Source organism: Planococcus citri, chromosome 4 (genome assembly GCF_950023065.1).
Source record: "Planococcus citri chromosome 4, ihPlaCitr1.1, whole genome shotgun sequence".
Taxonomy (NCBI): Eukaryota; Metazoa; Arthropoda; class Insecta; order Hemiptera; family Pseudococcidae; genus Planococcus; species Planococcus citri.
In genome coordinates this window covers 59,265,302-59,287,154 of record NC_088680.1, presented here as the reverse complement: position 1 = coordinate 59,287,154, position 21,853 = coordinate 59,265,302, and the positions used below count along the sequence as shown (strand labels likewise).

The 21,853-nt window shown below is 34.9% G+C and overlaps 1 protein-coding gene and 1 long non-coding RNA gene across 3 annotated transcripts in view; one reads left to right on the top strand and one right to left on the bottom strand.

Moving 5' to 3' along the window:
• The window catches only part of LOC135843351 (uncharacterized), a 234,437-nt gene that overhangs the window by 70,733 nt on the left and 141,851 nt on the right, over nt 1-21,853 (top strand). For both annotated transcript variants that reach the window (XR_010558308.1, XR_010558307.1), the window contains exon 3: nt 5,251-5,303. This is a non-coding gene — a long non-coding RNA (uncharacterized LOC135843351). The remainder of the gene's footprint in view (nt 1-5,250; nt 5,304-21,853) is intronic.
• LOC135843350 (cyclin-dependent kinase inhibitor 1B-like) lies at nt 1,286-21,191 on the bottom strand. The gene is made up of 2 exons (XM_065361199.1): nt 20,582-21,191; nt 1,286-2,521 (listed from the first exon to the last, which is right to left on the bottom strand). The coding sequence occupies exons 1-2, from the start codon at nt 20,973-20,975 to the stop codon at nt 2,445-2,447; spliced, it is 471 nt and encodes a 156-aa protein (XP_065217271.1). The 5' UTR covers nt 20,976-21,191; the 3' UTR covers nt 1,286-2,444.

The following is a 21,853-nucleotide window of genomic DNA, read 5'->3' as shown; positions in this document are numbered from 1 at the left end:
AAGGTAGAGTACTTCTGTTGATTGGTGATGATTAAAGTACGAAAAAAATGTTCAATATTATCAGACGAGACAATTTCAAGCAAAACGGCCAAAAAAAACACTTGCACGAAGTTTGTGATCTGGCCAAGTGGCCATCCCTCCTCTCCCCCTGGATCATGATATGTTCAAATATTTATTTGGGAATATCGATGTGACCTATCAAAATAGTTTAAAATTTCGCGCTGAAATCAAAAATTGCGACCATTTTTCATTTCGACCCATTTGGTGGCATTTAGCTCTCAAAACGCAATCTGAGTTGTGAAACCAAACAGGCAAACACCTTTTCATGCCTGAACATAAATTTTATTTTTCACTTGGATCATGATTTTGATTCAAAAATTTTTTCCCAAAATCTCACCCCCTCTTTCCCCTCACGAATTACTTCAAGAACGTTTATCTGAAAAATATTGGTGTGACCTATCAAAATTGATTAAAATTCCTCGCTGAATTCGAAAAACGTCGTCGTTTTTAATTTTGACTTTCATGGGAGGAATTTTGCTCCTAGAACTCACCCTAAACAACGAAACAGAGCAACTTTGCTCGTTAAACATCTCGATATTTAGAAATTATGCCCATGTTTCTACTTAGAAAATCATCATTAGGTTTCCCATTTCCCCTTTTCCCCTCCCTACTCCTCCCAAGGCAGTACAAAAATATTTGTTTGGTTTGAAATTTTGCTCTTCTGCTCATTCGAAGTCATATTTTTGTGATATTTCTCAAGAAATGGGAAATTGAAAAATCTTTTAAAGAATTACTGGAAACTTCTTCCAATCGGTTTTCATTAGTTGAAAATAATAAAAACAAAATTTCAATTTTTCATCTCAATCTCGTAGAATTTTGATTTTTTTTTCAATGAAAAATGCCAAATTTTAATTTTCAAAAATTCGCTAAAAATTGAAAGCATTTTCGTATTTCTAAAAAATGAAAAAATTTTGAAAATGAAGTTCGAGTTTTTCTCGATTGTTAAGAAAGAACATATCATACTTACTTGAACGGCGCCATTTTTTATTCTCATAATTCAACATAATACTCGCATGGCCATCTCCTTCGTTATATAGCTATTCATCTCTCAATTGAAATCTCGACTCGAAATTACCAATTATGTAGTCACGTTGATCATATCGAGCTCGTTAAATTGCCTGGATACGTTAATTGAATCTCTTCATAACCATGAAAATTATACTTACCATCATTGGTCAACTCAACACTTTGAAATTTCCAAAAAAAAAAAAAAAGTAAACCAATATGAAAAAAAAACATGTTTTATTTCAAAACATCGTTTTCGATAAAGAATCAATAATAAAATAAACAATGAGAAAAAATCATGCAAACGTTCGGTTGTCTGCAACGAAATTCCTTTTACAAGAGTATTGATAAAAATACCTACTAAGCTAAACAAAATTTTATAGGAAATGAATAATCGATTAATGAGATCTACTGTGGCTCACGTAAATATTAGAAATTTCAACCTTTTTCATTTTCAAAGCGAGAAATTAGATGAAAAATTTGTTCAAAATCAAAAACTGAGCAAGGTAGGTTGTAACTCTTTTTCTAAATTTTTTCAAGTTATTTTTTTAATGGTCCAATAGACCAAAGGTGGCGAGTTTTTGGAAATGTGGGTGAAAAAAAATTGATGAAAAAATATGTTCAAAAACAAATCGCTTTCTCTACAGCTTCTTTTGAGGCTGCAAACGAATCTAGTCGGGAAAAAGTCCAATATTGACTTGGAAACAGAAGAGAATGAGTTACAACCTACATTATTCAATTTTCGATTTTGTTGGAATTTTGAAATATCCCTCTTCGAAAATGAAATAAGCTCGAGTTACGAATATTTTATGGGAAACACAGTACCTTAAAATAATCACAAAATAAAATAGTTATTATTATATACAAAATAGACGACGAAAAAAATTGTTTATAAAATCGTGAACTACCTATTACATTAATCGTTAGGTATGGTACAAAACTGAGGGGTATTATCTTGATTCGAATATTGTGGAAATGGAGATTTTCTTGAAAGATATACGAACAATGACCCATCTACGTAGGTCCATGAATTGATAGAAAGGAATAAAACAACAAAGATGCAGAGAAGATAATGGTAACACTGGTAAAATGAATAAAATTAAATAATATCAAAAAAAAAAAAGAGAGAAAGAAATATAATATTCCATAAAATAATACAGGCACGACATAAGTTAGTTAACACGATCGAAAAATGATTCAATTTTGTATACCCAAATTCATCCAAAAATGATAAGTTTTTTTACGCAAGGGTACCTAAATTTTTTTTAAAATTGCGAATTGATCGATTAACTGACTTATTTATACCGTACCCGATAACATTATAAATATACAACGCTTTGGCTTAGGCCTTATGCTCTTGTTATTGAAATGACATGTGTCTACGTTTCTTTTAATTTCTTTATCGTAGCCGGTTTATCTGACTGGATGGCCGTTCGTTTACGACTTTTGATGTATTCTGCAACAATCAAGAAAGAAAAACAAAGTTACATTAATTTCTCCGCTCAGCTACTATGTGTTTTTTTCTAAAACTAACTTATAATTGGGGCGTGGTAATTATACGTTTTGGACGAGGATCGCGGACCATAGAAGCGCGGCTCGACCGTATTACAATAATTTTCAAGGTTGAATTTATCCGAAATATTATATTACGGGCTAAAACGTCGATGCGAGCGATGAAGAAAAAAAAGACCATAAATTGTCTAATACTCTAAACAGTTTCAATTATGAAAAATTAAATTCCGCGAACGCGAACTCGGAACTCGTGGCATCGTCGGCCAAACATGCGAAGAAGAAAAAACCTCGTTTGTAATGTTTAAGCGCGGAATGTCACTTAGGTATTAATTATACCGATGCTACCCGTACCAAAAATTGGCAAAATTTGACGAGAGCTTGTGTATGTGTTGTATTAAAGTACACGCGAGATAACGAGTAAAATTTTTGCTACTCTTTGGCTCAACTCGATTAGCGTTAAATGATGGGACCTTGAATGCGTGGAGATGTTTTCAAACACGTGCATTGCGTTGGCGATAAAAGAGTAGACGAGCGATAGTTTTTTTCCCCATTGGTTGTCTCTTGTATTATTATTATTATGGCAATTGCATGACGTGATGAATGCATCATGGTTCAGTTTAATAAAGAGTCACCTATGGACACGAGTGCAGTTCTAGGTCATCTTTTGTGATTGTGCAGATCGTGATGATGGTCCTTCCGAGAATTTGCCAGAGTTGAAAGAATACAAGGGGGGGGGGGTGATTTTTATGGCCGAACATTGTCTATGTAATTATCGCATGGAAGGCAGAATCGTCATCGTTGAGTTTTTCAGGTTGGAAATAATACAGATGTAAGGGGGTGGGGGGGAATATTGAATGAAATGGGTGCAAGAAGTACCAGGATAGCAATGATAGTCGAAATTGTGATTTTAGTTGGAGAAATTGTACTTTGAGTGGTGGAAAAATTCCATCTCAAAGGAGATTTAATCATTAAGATCTTCTTTAGTCAGCCCAAATTCATTCAGAAGATAATATGAGGTAGAAATGTCACAACCAACACCAAAACCAGCCAAAACACCCCGCATACCCAATCTAATCATGTCCAGGTCGGTCCCTCAAAAACCAGTGGAGATTTCTGATCTTCAGATCACCTACAGTGGCTACAGTCAGCCCAAAATCAGTCAGAACATCGTATGGTGTAAAAAAAACCCACAACCATCACCAAAAGTAGTCAAAATACCCTTCATATCCCATCTAGTCATCAACGGCCAGCACCTCAAAAAATCCTGCTTTCAAGGATCCCAAACCCCCCACTAATTTTCACAAATTGTGCAATAAAATCTTCGCCAAGGTATGGCCGATCGCAATGACACCAGAATAGGACACATTCACGTGTCAAGTACCCTGCTAGCAAACAAAAGAATTTCCCATTTCTCAGGACGACCATGACGTAATCGAATTCGATTCGCTGGTTAGCCAAAAGAGATGCGCTCTTCGTCACTGACCGAGTCAACGTACCATTCAACTGTCAACCGGAAATCATTGATTTTTTTTCGCAAACGGCCACCCAAGGGCCAAGATTCCAGAAAACACCTGAATTCATTCTACAAAGGTCGATTGCAACCGGTATCAATGTGCAACCTTCGCCTTTACGTAAGATTATAATCTACAGGCGTAAATATACTTGTCAGGGTGTAGACTTTGGTGATTCTGGATGCAAAATATATGTTCTTTTCGAAGGTGAACCTGGTCGCTCTCTAAAGGTTTCGCGAAGTGTCTAACAGATATTTATTAGTGTTTAGGGGGGCTTTTGAAGATGCTTAGAGTCTGTGCGATGAATAAATTCGGTATTATGACGGTTAATCGGGAAAATATTACGCATGTGTGTATGTAGATAAGCATCCGAGCGCGAAAAAAATACGGTAGATAATATTTGTCAGGATGTGAAGTGGAGAGAAACGTTGTTGATAAGACGATAAGCACGAGGAAGCTGATTATTACGTTTTGTTTTGCTTATGATGATGAAGTATGCGATTCTTTCATTGAACTACAGTGAGAAATACCGAAAAAATGGAACAATTTATTACGTCATATTGCCACACACCACATAGAGGATGGATCTGATAAATTCTTAGAATTACGCCGGTCTCCGGTCAATAAAATAATCATCCGCGTATAGTGCTAGCGAAAGATAGAAAAGGGACGAGTTATACGAGAGAGGGTACCCGACATAACCATAACCTAAATTCTTATCTAGACACGTGTCCATTCTGTGGCATTTTGAAAAACGTCTCGTAGTCGTATGTTTAAGAAGAATCGATCTTTCGAGATATTCTTCTCGTCTCCAAACAATGTAACCTTAAATTGACTGGAGCGTGTTGCCACTTTATACTCGTCTAATGATTAATATTTATTCAGCGGCTCTCCAACACTTAACAAGCCTTTGTATCCTTTGGCATTGATGGAGAGGTCGTGCCGTTCGCGGCATCATATTCATATAACCACTGCGCTGAGGTGTTGGTTTCATTTTACTTGTACCTCGATGACTGACCTAAGATCAAAGAAAACTAAACGAATATCGCCATTTGGGTAGAAGAGTTGGAATTTATTTTTGAAATGATTTTCTACGACTTTTTCGGAGGTTTTTAAAACTGAGGTGTAGCTAATATTTGTTATTTTATGATTTTTTTTTCAGGTGGAGCTGGAGGTGTTGAAGAGAAAAGGCAATTGAAGCTTTTGTCCATTCAGGTAATTAAAACTCTAAAATTCGATTGAAAAATTTCAATTTTTGATATTTTTTCCATAAGTTTATGGGTATTTACTGAGGAAGTATCGTAACTGACACAAAAATTTTTGAACTAGACAAAGCTAGACCGAAGGATTATGCAAAAATACATCATTACCTGAAATTTTGGTTGCTGAAGCGCATTCTTCGGTATTTGGTGAATATTTGAAGATCAAAATTTGGATCGAAAGAGGACGAAAAAATCAAAATTTCACCACATTGACTTAGAAAGCTGAAATTTTGTTTATACCCTATTTTAGACCAGCTGAATCGATTGGAAACTGTTTCAAACCATTTTGAGCAGTTCTGGAGTTTCGAGCCGACTTTTGAAAGTTGAGATTTTTACCAAAATGAAGTTGAAAAGCTAAAATTTTGGAGATTCCAGGTTTTCAAAAAACGCCACCACTTTTTTAAAAAAAATTGAGTTGCTTTTTTCAAAAAATTTCAAAGAAGTCACTTTTTTCAAAAAATGTTTAAAAAGTCACTTTTTTCAAAAAATGTTAAAAAAGTCACTTTTTTCAAAAATTTTTAAAAAAGTCACTTTTTTCAAAAAATGTTAAAAAAGTCACTTTTTTCAAAAAATGTTAAAAAAGTCACTTTTTTCAAAAATTTTTAAAAAAGTCACTTTTTTCAAAAAGTTTTAAGTCACTTTTTTCAAAAAAATTTTGAGTCAATTTTTTCAAAAAAATTTCAAGTCAATTTTTTCAAAAAATTTCAAGTCACTTTTTTCAAAAATTTCAAAAAAGTCACTTAAAAAAATTTTAAGTTACTTTTTTCAAAAAATTTCAAAAAAGTCACTTTTTTAAAAAATTGCTAAAAATTAGTTTTTTCTGAAAAATCGCCAAAAAGTTACTTTTATGAAAACTTGCAAACAAGTCACTGAAAAAAAAACCTGTGAAACTTCAAAAATTTAAAATTTTGGAGAAATATTTATCAAAGAATTTGTTTTACAATTCTAGCAAAAAAACAAACTTTTTGGGCAATTTTGTAAAAATAAGACTTTTTTTTGCCCAATTTGACTAAAAAATAGAATTTTTCAAACAGTTTTTGAAAAAATAAAACTACGGAATATAAACAAAACTTTTTAGTAATTTAAAAAATAAAAAAAGTATTTTTTGCTTTTTTGTCTTATGCTCGCAATTAGTGCTCGGACCGATTAATTGTCAGATTTTTTTTTTTTTTTTGAAGTTCTACAGTTTTTTTTTTTTTTTTTTTAGCATCTTCAGGAATGTGAAAACCTGGTTGAACTGGCACCAATGTGCTGCCTTATACTTAGTCCAAGTCATCATAATCACCTCCACGTGCTTAATTTTGATCACACCAAGATAATTATTATCTATCTATAGTCCCATTTTACAATTTACAAAAAGGAAATTCCAATACTCATTTCATTATTATAAACACTCCAGAGCCTTACAGCCCTTTTCCGTTTTTCATAAACCAAAATAGATCGTAAGCGTTCGATGACAATTTACAATCGTGGCCAATTGGCTGCATTCCAACCTGGTCCCGAATACTCTATTTTTAAATTTCCATAATTTTTTACTCCATGTTGAACGCGATCACATCAAGGCGGCGGTTTACGAATTAACCCATCACATTTATTGTGTACGTACGTAACATTTTTACTTCAAGTAGCGACTTGCGATGAGGAGCTACCGTACAACTTGCATACATATGTGACCCTGACATAGCTTCTTCTGTTCTGTGTGTTGAAGATGACGATGTTTGGCTCAAAAATGCTTTTATATCCGGTCAACATTGCTCAACGACCAACGTCGACCAATAAAAGTAGATTTGAGTCTTTTGCCCCAGTTAATATCATTTTAGGTACCTAATCTCTTAGAAAGAAGTGTCGAAAAAAATTATACTTATTGAAATGATTTTTATTTTTCAGCACCATTTCTCAAACCTCAATCATTCAAATATATGTAAATTTTCATGATACTTGAATAGAAAAGAGAAAATTGACACGTAATTGTGATTATGAGAGAAGTTTAGAAAAATCAGTACGATTAGGAATGTTTATTGGGAAATGGATCTCTCGTATTTTTTCCTATTTGGTTGAAATTCTTGGTAATATTTTTATCAATAAATCACATGGATGATAAATTTCTGCGAAAATCATTATGAAATCCGGTCATTCTTCTATGAAAACGAAACGTTGTATGATTTGAAGAGATAACAAAGCATAGATCATTTCATTTCGATCAATTTAAATGATTTTATTATACCCCTCACTTCTCACCTCATCACATTGTAGGTATCCCATTTCATTCCTCATCATGGAAAAAACCTCAATCAAAAATATTTCAAGTGATAAAAAAACAGTGATTGAGAGGGGAGGGACTCTAGAAAAAATTCCCCACCAAAAAATTAACGAATATCGCTGTTGATTTTAATGTTTTGCAAGATGTACTTCATAAACTTTACATTTAATTCTTGTCAACGCTCCATTTTATTAAACTAGTCTTTTTGGAAAATTCAAATTAACGACTTTTTCAAACGTTTGCCAATTTAACGCTCGTGTACTTATACTCGAATCCAAATAAACATCGGGGTATTTATTAACTAATGAAAACAACACACGCGAGCTTGTAAAAGTGTCAGAAAAAAATCCTCGTATATCTTACAGCACAAAACGTGCTCTATTCGAGTACTATACTCGCTTTTGTCGTACGATTTGCTCATTTATTCAACCACGAGTTAGCCGAATAACTAATAAGCGACCTCTTCCTTGCGAAAACGCGTTTGGCTTCGCTTCAGCTCATCCTCGTGGACCTTATCTTATGATTTTTTTCCAAATTTTTGGCACATGGACCAAAATACACGTAACAAAAACGAGATTAATGGCGAATTTCGGGGTCATCGGACGATTTTCTGGCACAATTGGTTGACGTACTGTGGAGTAGAATTTTTCGTATTTTGTAAATACGCCTCGGTCGCGGCTTATTCGGTCGTTAGCACTGAATCGAATGAAATAAATTCCGCGAGAATGGCGTTTCCTCGTGCTACTTATTACTGTATTTTGTGATATCACTCCGAACCAACCGCGAAGCGATATGAAAGGTGGAACACGCTGTGAGTGCGTGGTTTGCTAAACATACCCTACCTATCTACTCGTAGAAGTAGTGTGTCTTAAAATATAATGTTTTGAAATACGTGAGGGGAACAGAACGGGGTATTTTCACGGACGCACGTAGTACATATAAATAAACATTCGATCGATTTAGTACTACCTGCATCATTTCGCGCCAATTTTTGTCCAACGGTGCCCCGGTAGTCTTCGAAATAGGCAGAATTGGCATTCGAGCTGACGATCGCGGGTTACTACGATACGATAGTACGAGAGCGATGACGAAAGCCAATGCTGTACGATAAAATACACGTGCTTCGCTATTCAATGGGGAATCGCGCGCAGAAGCGATACATGTTAATTTTTGAAGGACGATTTTTGGCGCGAAATTCCACCGGTAGAATTTTCCATCGAAAACGTGGTCGAGTCGACTGTTGCGTAATATCGATAGAGTACCCCTAATGGGTGTTCGTAGATGTCTGTTCTGTTAGTTCAATTATCGTCGTCTCGATGATGCGTGAGGATTTGAAATGAGGGACTGAGGAGTCAGAAATAAGGCGAAATGGATGCTATGATGAAAATTTGAGGTGTTTTGCTCGAGACAGTCAGGAAAGTATGAATTAGATTTATTGCATCGGCATCAATTGCATCTCTGATGTTGTGAATTTTCAAATTTTATTATTATTTTTTTTTACCAAAAAAGTTCAATATTGGAATATTGCTGTTTTTCCACAGTAATTTTACTGTTGAGAATTTTTTTTGCATGTAGATGAATTTTCAGATGATTTAATGAGACTTTCATGGCCACCTCCCATAATATAGAAGAATGAAGGCAAATTCAATTTTTGAATGGAATCAGGGATGAGAAAGTTTTCAAAATTGTGAGGAATTATTGTACATGGATAATTAAAAAATTAAGAGGACCTTTGAGAATGAGAAGAAGATGATTGTTTTTTTATCACCTTTTTTTGCATCAACATTTTTTTACCTAGTCACTTTTTGGTTACTTTTTCCAGTTTTTTTGGTTTCTAAAATTACTTTTTTTGAGAAAAATTTGAGAACAATCTCTGGGTGAAGCAAGAGAAGAGGGACACTTGACTTTTCCAAACCCGAAGAAAGGGAAAATGTTTGAACATTGAAGAACAGTTTCGCAAAAATCTTTTGATATGTCATCAGGGTGTCTAACAAAGCTCCGGGACAAAAAAATCATGACTTTTTCATGACCTATTTTTCACATTTTTACTGTATAAAAATACCTACCCCCTCCCTCTCCCCCCCAAAAAATTAAATAACTTAGAACTGCGAAGAAATCGAACAGCGTTGCCATTTTTCACAGGATCAAAAATTAGGTAAGTATTTCAGTTTTTTCATTTTTAAGATTTATTGAACAAATTTTTGACTTTTTTTTCATTTTATGTTTTTTTTTTTTTATAGCGTATGGCATGCTGGTTTCTTAATGAAACTTGAAAACCATCTTCCAGACATACTAGTATACAATCTTCTGGCTCACTATCTAAGTGATAGAAAATTCAGAGTCAAATACAACGATGCTTTCTCTGACTTCAAAACAATCCGAGGCCGGAGTACCACAAGGAAGTGTATTGAGCCCAATATTATATCTTCTCTACACAGGTGACATCCCTTTGACAAGTGATGTCACTGTGGCGACATTTGCTGAAGACGCTGCAATTACCACACAAGATTTTGATTCAGATGTTGCAATGTACAAATTACAAAACAACTTAAACGCAATAAACAAATAGTGTCAAACTTGGAGAATGAAAATCAGTGGTGAAAAATCGAGCTACGGTCTTTTTACCAAAAGAAAAGTCGAAACAACTTACTCACCAATGTTTAATAACGATGAAAAACTTCGAACAAACGTCGTCAAATATCTGGGATTACACCTTGATAACCATTTCACATGGAGAGATCATAATATTCTGAAGAAGAAAACTCAACTTGACAAAAAACTCGAATCACTTTATCGGCTTCTTAGAACTTTAATATACAAATGTCTATTGAAACCAATTTGGTCATATGGTATTGAACTATGGGGTTCGGCTAGTGAATCCAATATCCTGATTATCAAAAGATTCCAGAATAAAATTCTAACAAAACTTATAAACACACCATGGTATGTGAAGAACAACATAATTCTCAAAAATTTGGAAATACCCAGTGTGAAATCAACGATATCCATAAGAAGTAACATCTATCAAGAAATAATTTCTGATCATGACAATGTATTAGTAAAAAATCTTTTGAATTGTGATGAGGAAATATATAGTCTGCCTCTGCAGTCTGCATACATGTCACATATTGGACTAGTAGTGAGATTGGACTTTTTAAAAAATTTGAAGTGTATTTCGAGCAAAATTCATGACTTTTTTCACGACTTTCATGACCATTGGACACCCTGGCTCATCTTTTTTATGCATCTGACCGATTTAGAGCCTCCCCTTTTCCCCTCCCTCTGAGAAAAAATGGAGGTAGTCTCCTCTGGGAAGAATTGGCTTGGTGAGGGAATCCCCGTCCTTGTTAATGGAGGTTGCATATTCTGCCCTTTGAAGCGGGGATTCTCCTTCCATGCTCGCTAACAAAGGTCCCAAAATATTTAATGAGATATAGATAATTATGATGGTGATAACTGATAAGTTTTTGAAGTGTTAAATTCTTTGGGAAAAGCTTAATTTTTCAAAATAACTTCTCAACCATGAGAGTGTTTCTAATCATTTACCAAGATAAAATGTTTGAAAATTTTCTCACGTTCATTTGAAAAAGTGTGATATTTCTTTAGGGTACAGATGTTTTTTCATTTACGAGCCACTTGAAGAAATTCACACATTTATGAAACAGCATGTAACAAATTATTCCCAGAATGCTGCAAATTGTTTCGAAGAGAAAAAAAAATATTTAATTTTTGCTTAAATTTCAGCCGAAAAATTGTCAACATCTAGAGTGAGGTGGGTGAGACTTGACAACGCTGGGAAATGGGAATATTTTATCAATTAAATTATAACAAATACATCTGCCAACCTTGCGAATTATGCGAAGCCTCGCGTATTCAATGAAGGAAGGAAGACGAGTAGTGAGGCGGAAAAACATTATAGTGAAATTACGACATCGACATCGTCGTGTGTACACACGCACATTGTGGGACCAGGGAAAGCAGGGTATGGGGTATAATTATCGTATTTTCCCTACTACTATTATTCGTCTTCTCTTCTCGTCGAGGACACGTGACGAAGACACAACCATGAACTACTAATACAACTACTACGACTACGTTACAAACATCTTACTAGCAACGTGGTCAAAACATACGCTAGAGGAGGAAAAAAAGGCGGGAAAAGCACACGTGTTCGTTCTTTTCTTTACATGTGAGCCCTTTTGCTTATACACATCTTGAAGAAAAGAGGTCAGAGCTGAGATGGATGTTACAATTACAATAACAAGATCTTCGTGATCCCGGAAAAAAATGCACGCGTTTGGGGTTCTCCCTTCTCTTCATCTGGCTGGAGTTGTTGTGCAGTCGAGAGGAGAATTGAAAAAAATTAAGCTATTGGGTTCGCACCTTGATAAAAATAAATGCTCGAGATGTGCTGGTCGAGGTCATCTTGATGTGGTATTTGGCTCGATTTGTTTTATGTGCTGCTAGTTCGAGTTTGTGGTATAACGGAGCATAAAATATCGATTTTTTTCAACGCTGGGATATACTCGTAAGATAATTGGAGAATTGGTGAGAATTTAGAGACTAGAGATGTGTCCAGGGCCTAATGATTGTCTAATGTGAGCTTTGAGAGAAACTAGCATTGCCCATGCACCTTTAAAGTGAAGCGAACGTATCAGTTTTGAACTAGAACAGACAATAAAATGAGGAAGTACGAGTCCAGTGAATTCATATGCAGCATCTGTTAAAGATTGATGGAGATTTCTCCTGATTTATCATAATAAAGAGAACAAGGTTGACGAAAACCGAAGCCAACTCGATAAAAAAGACGAAAAAAACCCATTCCTCAAATCCTCCATCGGAATTCCACTCAATATACGTGCATTTAGCCTCTGCTACGTATAACGATGCAATGCAATTACAATAATGTGAAACTAACGACCTTAAAACCGATCCAACATGTAATATTCTCGATGCAATAAGAAGTATTTATGTGTGAAAGTGAAATGCAACCGAGGCGTACTGTAATTTGTTAATTGCCCGGCTATCAATGAGATCGAGTCGGATGCAGTTTATACGGTTCGTTTATTTCAACGCTGCGGGTTGTTATTCCCACCATCATCAGTGTCGATCTCTAGCTAGCGCCTTTATTACTGCACTGGACATAGCCTGGCCAGTTCATATTTTGTACACACATGTCATCAATCAAGCTCGACTGCGGCTGCTGCGGAGTCTAAAAGAGCGCGAATATTTGAACATATTTTTTCATCTAATCACCTTCTCGCGATCGTAAAACACATTCGGTTTGTTCTATTTTCATCCTTGACAAGTATCAGCATGCAACGGCAACAGGAACAATAAAAACAGCCGGTGTAATTTTCACGACCTTGAATTTTCGACCTTCGTTCCGTTATACGATTTTATATTTTGTAAATTGGTATCATTGCATTGGTGGAAAAAAATTCAGCAACGTTTGCCGCCAATATTCGAGGTTATGGTGAAATCATGACAAAAGTATTTCGACGACTATACGAGTGGATTTTGCTTTGTTTTAAATTGCGATGAAATAATAATCTAGTTTGCTGAGCTAGTGCTCGTGTAGGAAATTGTGATTGGGGGTCGAATTTTAATTGAGGATGTGATTTTTGCAACGATAAAATGAACTGAAATGTACGAAAATTGAAAATTTATTCTAAATTTGAGTGAATTCTTACAAGTAACCAGAAAAAAAATAAATGGATTTCAACTGATTTTATTTACACAGAAATTTTTTTGGGTGTTGAAGCAATATTCAAGCATTGTCAATTAATTGATATTTTGGTCAAAAAGATCAAACAGGAATCAATCATTTCATTTCCAATCGAAATTATTGATGACTTGACACTTTGAAATCAATCAAAAATTATTAAATATCGTAACATTTGAAACTCTGATCAAATGACGTATCTGACATTTTTTTTTGTAAATTTCTGGTCGTTTTTTTGGTTAATTACTGGTAATTTTTTTTGGTAAATTTCTGCACTGGGTAATTTTTTTTGGTAAATTTCTGACATTTTTTTTAGTAAATTAATGGTGTTTTTTTTGGTAAATTTCTGGTAATTTTTTTTGGTAAATTTTTGGTAATTTTTTTTTAGCAAATTACTGGTAATTTTTTTTGGTAAATTTTGGCAATTTTTTTGGTAAATTACTGGTCATTTTTTTGGCGAATTTCTGGTAATTTTTTTTTGGTAAATTTTTGGTAAGAATTTTTTTTATCAAATTACTGGTGTTTTTTTTGGTAAATTTCTGGTCATTTTTTTTGGTAAATTACTGGTAATTTTTTTTGGTAAATTACTGGTGATTTTTTGGCGAATTTCTGGTAATTTTTCTTGGTAAATTTCTGGTAATTTTTTTTTGGTAAATTTTTGGTAATTTTTTTTTAGCAAATTACTGGTGTTTTTTTTTGGTAAATTACTGGTAATTTTTTTTGGTAAATTTTGGTAATTTTTTTTAGTTGAATTACTGGTCATTTTTCGGTAAATTACTGTCAATTATCCAATTCCAAATATGTACTAGAATTCATTTAACATACATCGTCTTGAGCAATACTTCCTGATTCCCTCATGAATAATCGAATTTGAAATTCAAATTTGACGAATTAATTTTTCTGTTGTTGTCTCGTAGAATGAAATTTTGCATAATTTCGAAATTCTCAAACCCCAAAGACGCGTCTATAGAAAGAAAATACGAAATCCAAACCACCATTTGATCTTCACGATAACTTCTCTCAACCACTTCGTTAAAAATGAACACCTTTTTTGTGGCTGGTGTATTGGCAAAAATCTCCCGCATTATCGAGTTTTTTCAGTATCGAATTTTATTCGTCGTTTTTTGAACATTCTGAATAGAGACGAACCCTTTCACGACAATAGATTTACCACAATGATAATTGTAACTCGAGAAAACCGAATACATAAAAAGCCATATGTTCGACCTTGAAAAATACACCTCTTCTACAACTCTGATCATATCCATAGGTACACCCAAGGCCGTTGTTGTTGTTGTGTTGGAATATTGTGAAAACCCAAGAGAGTAAAGGGAAGAAAAAATACACAAACGTTTCGCTAATTACTAATTACCCATCCTTTATATTACACCTACCCTCCTGCAAAACGTAACCAAGTTGGCCAAAATTTCGACCTCAGAACCGGTCCAAATGACATAAAAAAACAAGCTCGATACATTACACGACCTACATCTCTTACACAAGACCTGACGTACGTATTACAAAATCAACTAGGAAAAAAAAAGTCGAAGTTCCTTTTCTATCTTTTCATTTCTTTCCTTTTTTTTTTTTGCATCACAATAAGATCTTTGCATTCCTCGGGTCTTTGTATTATTCGCTCACAGAATGTAGGAACTACCGCGATACGCGCGCGAAAAGTAATAGTACTGGATGTATTTACGGTTTTTTAATACCCCCCTGTGACCTCGATGGCCACAGTTGCAAGATGAAACAACGGCACACGTACCGAACCAAATACTCTTCATACTCGTAAGCAGCACAGAACCGGATCTTACCGAAATCGACCGGACCTTCTTCATTCTTTTGAACGGTCGCTTTGTCGTCGTAGTATAGTATACACATTGTGAATAAATGCAAAACGTGTTTTACTTTCTTACACACTTTACCCTCCCCCAATCTTGCCTCGAGGCTGTTTCTGTATATCGTGGTTGTACTCCTTGGAAGTGAGTGTTGTGATGCTAGAGATGTAGATTCATTGTTGTTAATAGTATACCCAGTTATGCATTTTTTTTTTACTTCTCTCGAGAACCCCTTTTCTTGGTATGGAAATCGCTCGCGGATGCTATTAACAGCAGGAGGGTGTTGCGAAATATCGGTCGAGTTTTTGGAAACAGTACGACAGCGAAAACAAAGGTCGATGACTGTACATGTACGAGGAAGCGTATCACAAACTAGGTCAGTATGGTAAACGCAAATTTTTCAAGGCCACGAAGGAAAACCAACCGTTTTGTACCTCGTCTTGCCCCAGCCACTTGGCAAAAGTGAACTTGATGGGCGGTGTAATTAACACGACGACAACGACGATGTGGATGTCGAGCTCGCGATTATACGATGCGAGAACGAAAATGAAAATCAAGGTGCGTACTATAAAAAGGTGTCATGTGAAATACCCATTAACAATTCAATCGCTATGTGCTCATTCACACTCTGCAATAATCACGTTCGGTGTATGAACTACCCTCGTTCGTGGACGCGGACCTAGAGTGATTATTCTCTCACGAAATTCAACAAGGTACAAACTACAAAACCCACCCCCCTGGTCGTCATCAAAGGCATCATCTGGTATCGCGAATGTTGACGTAGAAGTGGACCGCTATAGTAGCGAACCAATAGAGCGTGAAAAGTGCACCATCGTGTATATTAAACGAGATGCATATTCGGTTCCAGTTTATGAAAGGGATCCATCACTACGCAATATTAACGGTCATTCGTAACACCCTTACAACCTTGTCGGTGAAAGGGTTTTCCATTTGCGACAGGGGGTGCCCAAAATGTGATGTTGGAAGCTGGGTTTGGTGAGATCGCGGATTTGTTGCAGAAGTTTACTCTGAAATTTTTTTCTGAGGAGTATTCCTATGGTTCAATGTGATATTGGTACAAGCTCCTCTGATTTTCGGAACATTTTCAGAAATTGCTCCAAAAATGTCTCCTCCTCCTCCTTGCTAGACATTTCAATCACTAATTTTTTACTTGAGCCTGAGCTGAGGAAAAAGCAGAAATCGAGGAAGACCTCTGGAAGTGCAAAAAAAGGAGATGGTCTAGCATCAGCACAGATTGATGGGCCAAAAGTATCCACAAGCCAGATTATTTTTGAATGAGCCTCGATTGAGGACATTTTGATTGAGTGGAACTAAAAAAAAATAGAAGTCTCAAAGTACTGAATCAACAGAAAACTATGATGAGAGCACCTCGACTTTTGAACTTTGATGTGTCACGATGGCCACATTTTGAACTACGAAAATGACCAAATATTGGCCCAGTGCTCTTAATTTGAATTTGAATAATTTATAATCGTATACAACTTGATGAAATTTAATTTCTATCAATCATATCGTAAATTCGATAACTTTTAATTTCAACTAGATTGGATCATCGATCGATGGCCGTGACGGTTAAGTACGTACACGTAATTTACGAACGCCTGATTTCATAAATGAACCAGATAAGGGATGCAACTGCAAGCCCTCGCCTTTTTATCGCCCCACGGCCCACGACCCACGACCCGACGATTACGCACGTTCACTTTTCAATACATACATATAAGGATAATGAAATAAGAAGGAAAAAAACAACCCCGACATTGTAACGATGGTCGTGCCGCCCGCGTTCCCACGCTAATCGATTTTTCTCTTGTCACACATATGGCACCGAATGTGGATTTTTCGCCAGCGTTTCGAATATTTCGGTTAGATTAGATAACCCTATACCATATACCCGACTACCCGCACCTAGAGCATATGATAGATTAGGGAAATCGCCTCGCCTGCCTAGATTTGCGAGATAAAATTTAACGAACTTGGCATATTTTTTCTCGGTCAATGTGGCCGATGATGTGATCTCGGAAAACGTGCCTTGAGTACGTCATTATTAATGGAATTTTACTATTCGGACTTCGAAGTTCGATCTTTGGTCTTATTTGATCGCGCATCTACTCTGTGTGGTGGGAATTTTGCATTGATATCGAAAGTGGGGTTTTTGGTTGGAAAGTTTCCCGAAGTCGCACCGTTGGTTTTTTTGTTTGTGGCTTGAAATACCTACATAGATCAATTGATTGTTCTCGAATTCGAGCTGACGTGAGGTTTCGGAGAGAATTCTGTAGTGGAGGTGATGGGAGGGGGAGGAGGTACAATATTGAGTTCTAAATACGTTACAGTGAGAAAAAAAATGTGATTCGAGAAAAGGAAGATGAGAATGAATTTGGGATTAATTGTAAGATTATTTAGAATGGCCAACTTTGCAAAAATTCACTTTTTTTTGTTGAAAATTTCAATTTTTAGAGCTTAAGAAGCAAATGAAACAATTTTATCAAAAAATTCAAAATTGTGAAGTGGGGTTTTAAAAAAAATCATGAGTATTTTCGTAATTTTTCAGTTGAAATTGATGTTTTTTTGGGACGAGGAGTCTTATTTTATTGCCTCCAAAATTTTAGAATTTCAATTAAAGGTTTTTTAAACATTTCAATTTTAGAAGGAGAAGGGAACCGGTTCAAGCGAGGCAATGGCAAAAGCCTGTAAAAATTCAAATTCATGAGTAGAAACTTAGGAAGTTTATTTTTTTGGTTTGAATATTTTTTGAAATTGAACACTTGATAGATTTTTAGAAAGCCCAATTTGAATAAAGAAAGACGAAGGGGCTAAGCCCAGTGAGGACAAAAGTTTTTGAAAATTATAATTTTTCTGGAACTTGATAATTTTTTTTTGAATAGAGATCAATTTTTCTACCTATGACATTGATATTTTTAAAAGTAGTAACAGATATATTTTTTCTAATGCAGAAATTCAAAAATAGGGTATAGGTACTCCTTTTGATGAAAGCAGTTGTTTTTAGATTAGAAGGGCCTCTAAAGGGCCTAAATCAATGAAAACACAATTATCAATGAATCAATATGTTGTAGTTATGAATACTCAATCAATTTCCACTTTGCAGTGACGTTGGAAAAATGGAGGAGGGGGTCTAAATGGATGTATCTATATCATGAGGATGAAAAATTTAACCCAAACTAAGAAAAAAACTACCAAAAAAATTTTGATGAAGAAAATCTAAAACAAGAACTTCTGAATTTTGAAAAATACAATTGAAGAAATCGTGAAAAATGAACCATTTGAAAATCGTTACAATCACAAAAGATGAGAGAGGTTCAAAATCAAACTTATTGAAATTCAAAAATTTCGTGCCAAATATTTTGAATTTTGCTTGTGTTGTAACTATCTTCATTAGAACTTTTTCAGGCCAAGTTGACATTATGGGCTCAAATGTTGAGATAATTGAAAAAATGAAACTGATATCTTGTAGAAAATTTAATTTATGGTAAAAAAGGTTCTAATCATTGTCCATCTACATTGTGGGGAAGGGGGGAGGGGCGTGGAGGTAGTGACTAAAAATTCAAAAATTTTCCTGATGAAAAGAATGAATAATTAATTTTTCTCTCAATTTTCAAACTTGCCTGTCTCCTTTAATTTTGAAGATACCAAAACAGTGCACCAGTCATTTTATGAGGCATTAAATTTCTGACCAGAAGGTGCTCCGCACGTTTGAGGTATCTTCAGAATTGTAGGAGCTAAACTAATTCTGAACAAAAACAAGAAAAAAATACCAGTGTATTTAATTCAGCAATCTTGAGCATTGAAAAAGAAAAAGTAGGAAAAAAATAATTGGAGAAAGTATCATCTAATGATGAATTTGCAGAATTGAATGATCGAAAAATATAGGTAGATATTCAATGTTTTAGTAATTATAAGTTCCTATTTTTTTTTTTTTTTTTTTTTTTGTTTGTTTTCGTTTGAATTTTTTGTATGGATTGAGATGAAATATGTATATAATAGAAATTAATCTGTGAAAAATTGTGTGGAAAATTTTGGAGTGAGGATACACATTTTCGACTCTATTAAGTGAATGGTATTCTTAATTCTGTGTGTTCGTTCAATTTACTGACTCAAATCTGTTTCTTGGTTGTAATTTTTTTTTTTTTTAAAGAAAAAAATACTTGAAAACAATTTTTTGTGGAAGAATTTTTCCGAAAACATTCAAAATTTCATCTTTTAGAATTTCAAATGTCAAAGGACCATTTTTTTCTCATTTTCCAGATTCCAGTAATTGACGATTTTTGTATAAACGAGCTTCGTTGTTTCATTCTATGAGCCACCCACACTCTCAAAATGGACGTTTTATCTCAAAATATTCATGTACAATACAAACGGTATCTCGAATAATCGCCATTTTGTGCATTCCTTCCGGCCCTTTTTTGTTTGTTTTTCGAAGAATTAGTGCAGGTGAAGTATACTTTTTTTCAGGATGCCATAAAACCTTTTCCTCTATTTATGATTTATTACCTGATTCTGGCGAGTTTTCGACCTAATCTTTTTCATTCAACTAGACCTTTTGTTTCAACTCTATACTAAGCTTAATCCTGCGACTTCCGTATACAATTGTCAATTTTCTCGCACGAATAGAATTCGTCAATCGCGCTTCCGTTGTTTTGAGCAAAATTTAACACGGTTTTATTGTTTCAACTGCTCGAAGCTCGATCCTTTGTTTTTCAACGAGATAAAAAGAGAGAACTGTGAAAAAAAATTTCACGAACTGAATTATTGTTACCTGCTACTCGTATTTGTGCTCCAGTCATTTTAACCTGCACACATACCAGCACCAGCACGTGTGTATAAGTTAGATAGCTTATTTTTGTACGAAAGAGGAAAAAGGACAACAACAACTTTTATACAGGTGGTTGACACGAGTACATGTGTTGAGATATACAATTCGCATTGAAAATCGTAGCTTTTTTGGCGGGTGTATTTTTCATTAAGGTCGTCAACTCTATTTAATAACGTAGTAAACATGTCGTTCGAGTGATTTGTCAGTTGTTGGTTTTTAAAACGATAAATTCAACTTTGGGGGAACGAATTTCAAATACCCGAAGTGTGTAATTTTGTACGCGTTTTATGCTCGATAATATATCGAATATTGATGGTAAAAATGTACAAGTCGAGGAAGCACGATTGTTAAGTTCGAGGTGGAGAGTTTCGCGATGGTGAACTTATCATACCTACCTATAGCTATAAAGTGCTAAGCGCACGATTTCACGCTCTAATTACTCGCACCTTGGGTTAATTATGTACTTGCGACGTTCTAATCATACAATAGAGAATAGAGATACGTAGTACTATGAACTAGAAAAAAATTAATCAATGCTGGAAAAGTTGAAACTTACGTTCTATGGATGTTTGTTTCAATTTGGTGTTGGTAACTTGTGGTTTCGACGATTCTGTACTTGGTGCGTTTTTGCAAGTGTGCTCGTGAAGAAAAGGTAATCGTTCGAGAGCATAAGGTCTGGGTATAATATCGGTTGGTTTGACTGGTGTCCAAACGAAGTTAACTTCCTCCAGAGGTTTTTCCTCCTTGAAGTCGAAATTCCATTTTATTCTATCTTTTTCTGCTATGGCTGTAAGCTCTCTTTGGAGAAGTTCCATCGATTCCTGGTGGTCGACTTTACCAAATAGACTTCGGCACACTGATGGTCTCGGTGGTCTCGCATTGACGATGTTGTTGTTGTTGTTGAGTTTAGCTTCTTGAAGAATTCGTTTATTCATTATTTCTATGGTCATCGTGAGTTTAGAAAAATTACCACTACACTGCACCACACTGTTTAAATAAAACAATAATTTTTATCGGTAGTAGAAGAAATCTCGTCGGAAAAATATTTCAATTGACACTCCGTGTATCGCACCACGAACCTCGCTGACAATGTACGAACTTAGTATGACTTCTGTATGGACAAGAAAATCCACGCGTGCTGGTGTTGCTAACGTGATCTCCCACCATGTTGTTCTCTCCCCTTCCTTGAATGACGGCGGTTTGTGCCGGAGTAGAAGTAGGGTATTGCAGTGTTGCCCATGGTTGAATTGAAGAGAATGTTCGGAGCAATGTTACCAAGGTAGAAAGGCTTGAAAAGTGATTCATAACTTCATAATTTTGTTGTTTTAGTAAGGCGAATGTATCTATGAACGTATAGGTAAAGTTTTTGAAACTTGGAAGAATTGAAAATTTATATAGTTATGCTATGGCTGGATAATTTTTCTGTCTCCAGATTGAAATTTCAATCTTTTGAAATTTATTGACCAATATTTTTGATTCAACAACTGAAAAACATGATTTGAATATGATCGAAACATTCGAAACAGATATACAAGTCTCAGAAACGTTATTGAACTTGTGTTGAAACACCACAAGAAGTTTCCCTGAAAATAAGTTATCAATTATCATTATAAAAATGCTCTAAAAAAACGACAGAATAACACAAAATTTCATCAAAATGCATGAAAACGATGAAAAATTTGAAAATGTGTTATTGAAAAGCAATTAATAATTTCAATTTGTAAAAATTGTTTTGATTGTTGGAATGCGGATTCAAAGTTGTTTCTTTATGGTAAAAATAACGTAAAATGCCCAAAAAAATTATATGTAACTATCAAAAATTGTTGAA

Coding starts and splice junctions, on each gene's coding strand:
- LOC135843350 (XM_065361199.1), bottom strand. CDS start 20,975: ATGACCATAGAAATAATGAATAAACGAATTCTTCAAGAAGCTAAACTC. Junction 2,522..20,581: donor GAAACAAACATCCATAGAAC/GTAAGTTTCAAC, acceptor TGATTGTTGCAG/AATACATCAAAAGTCGTAAA.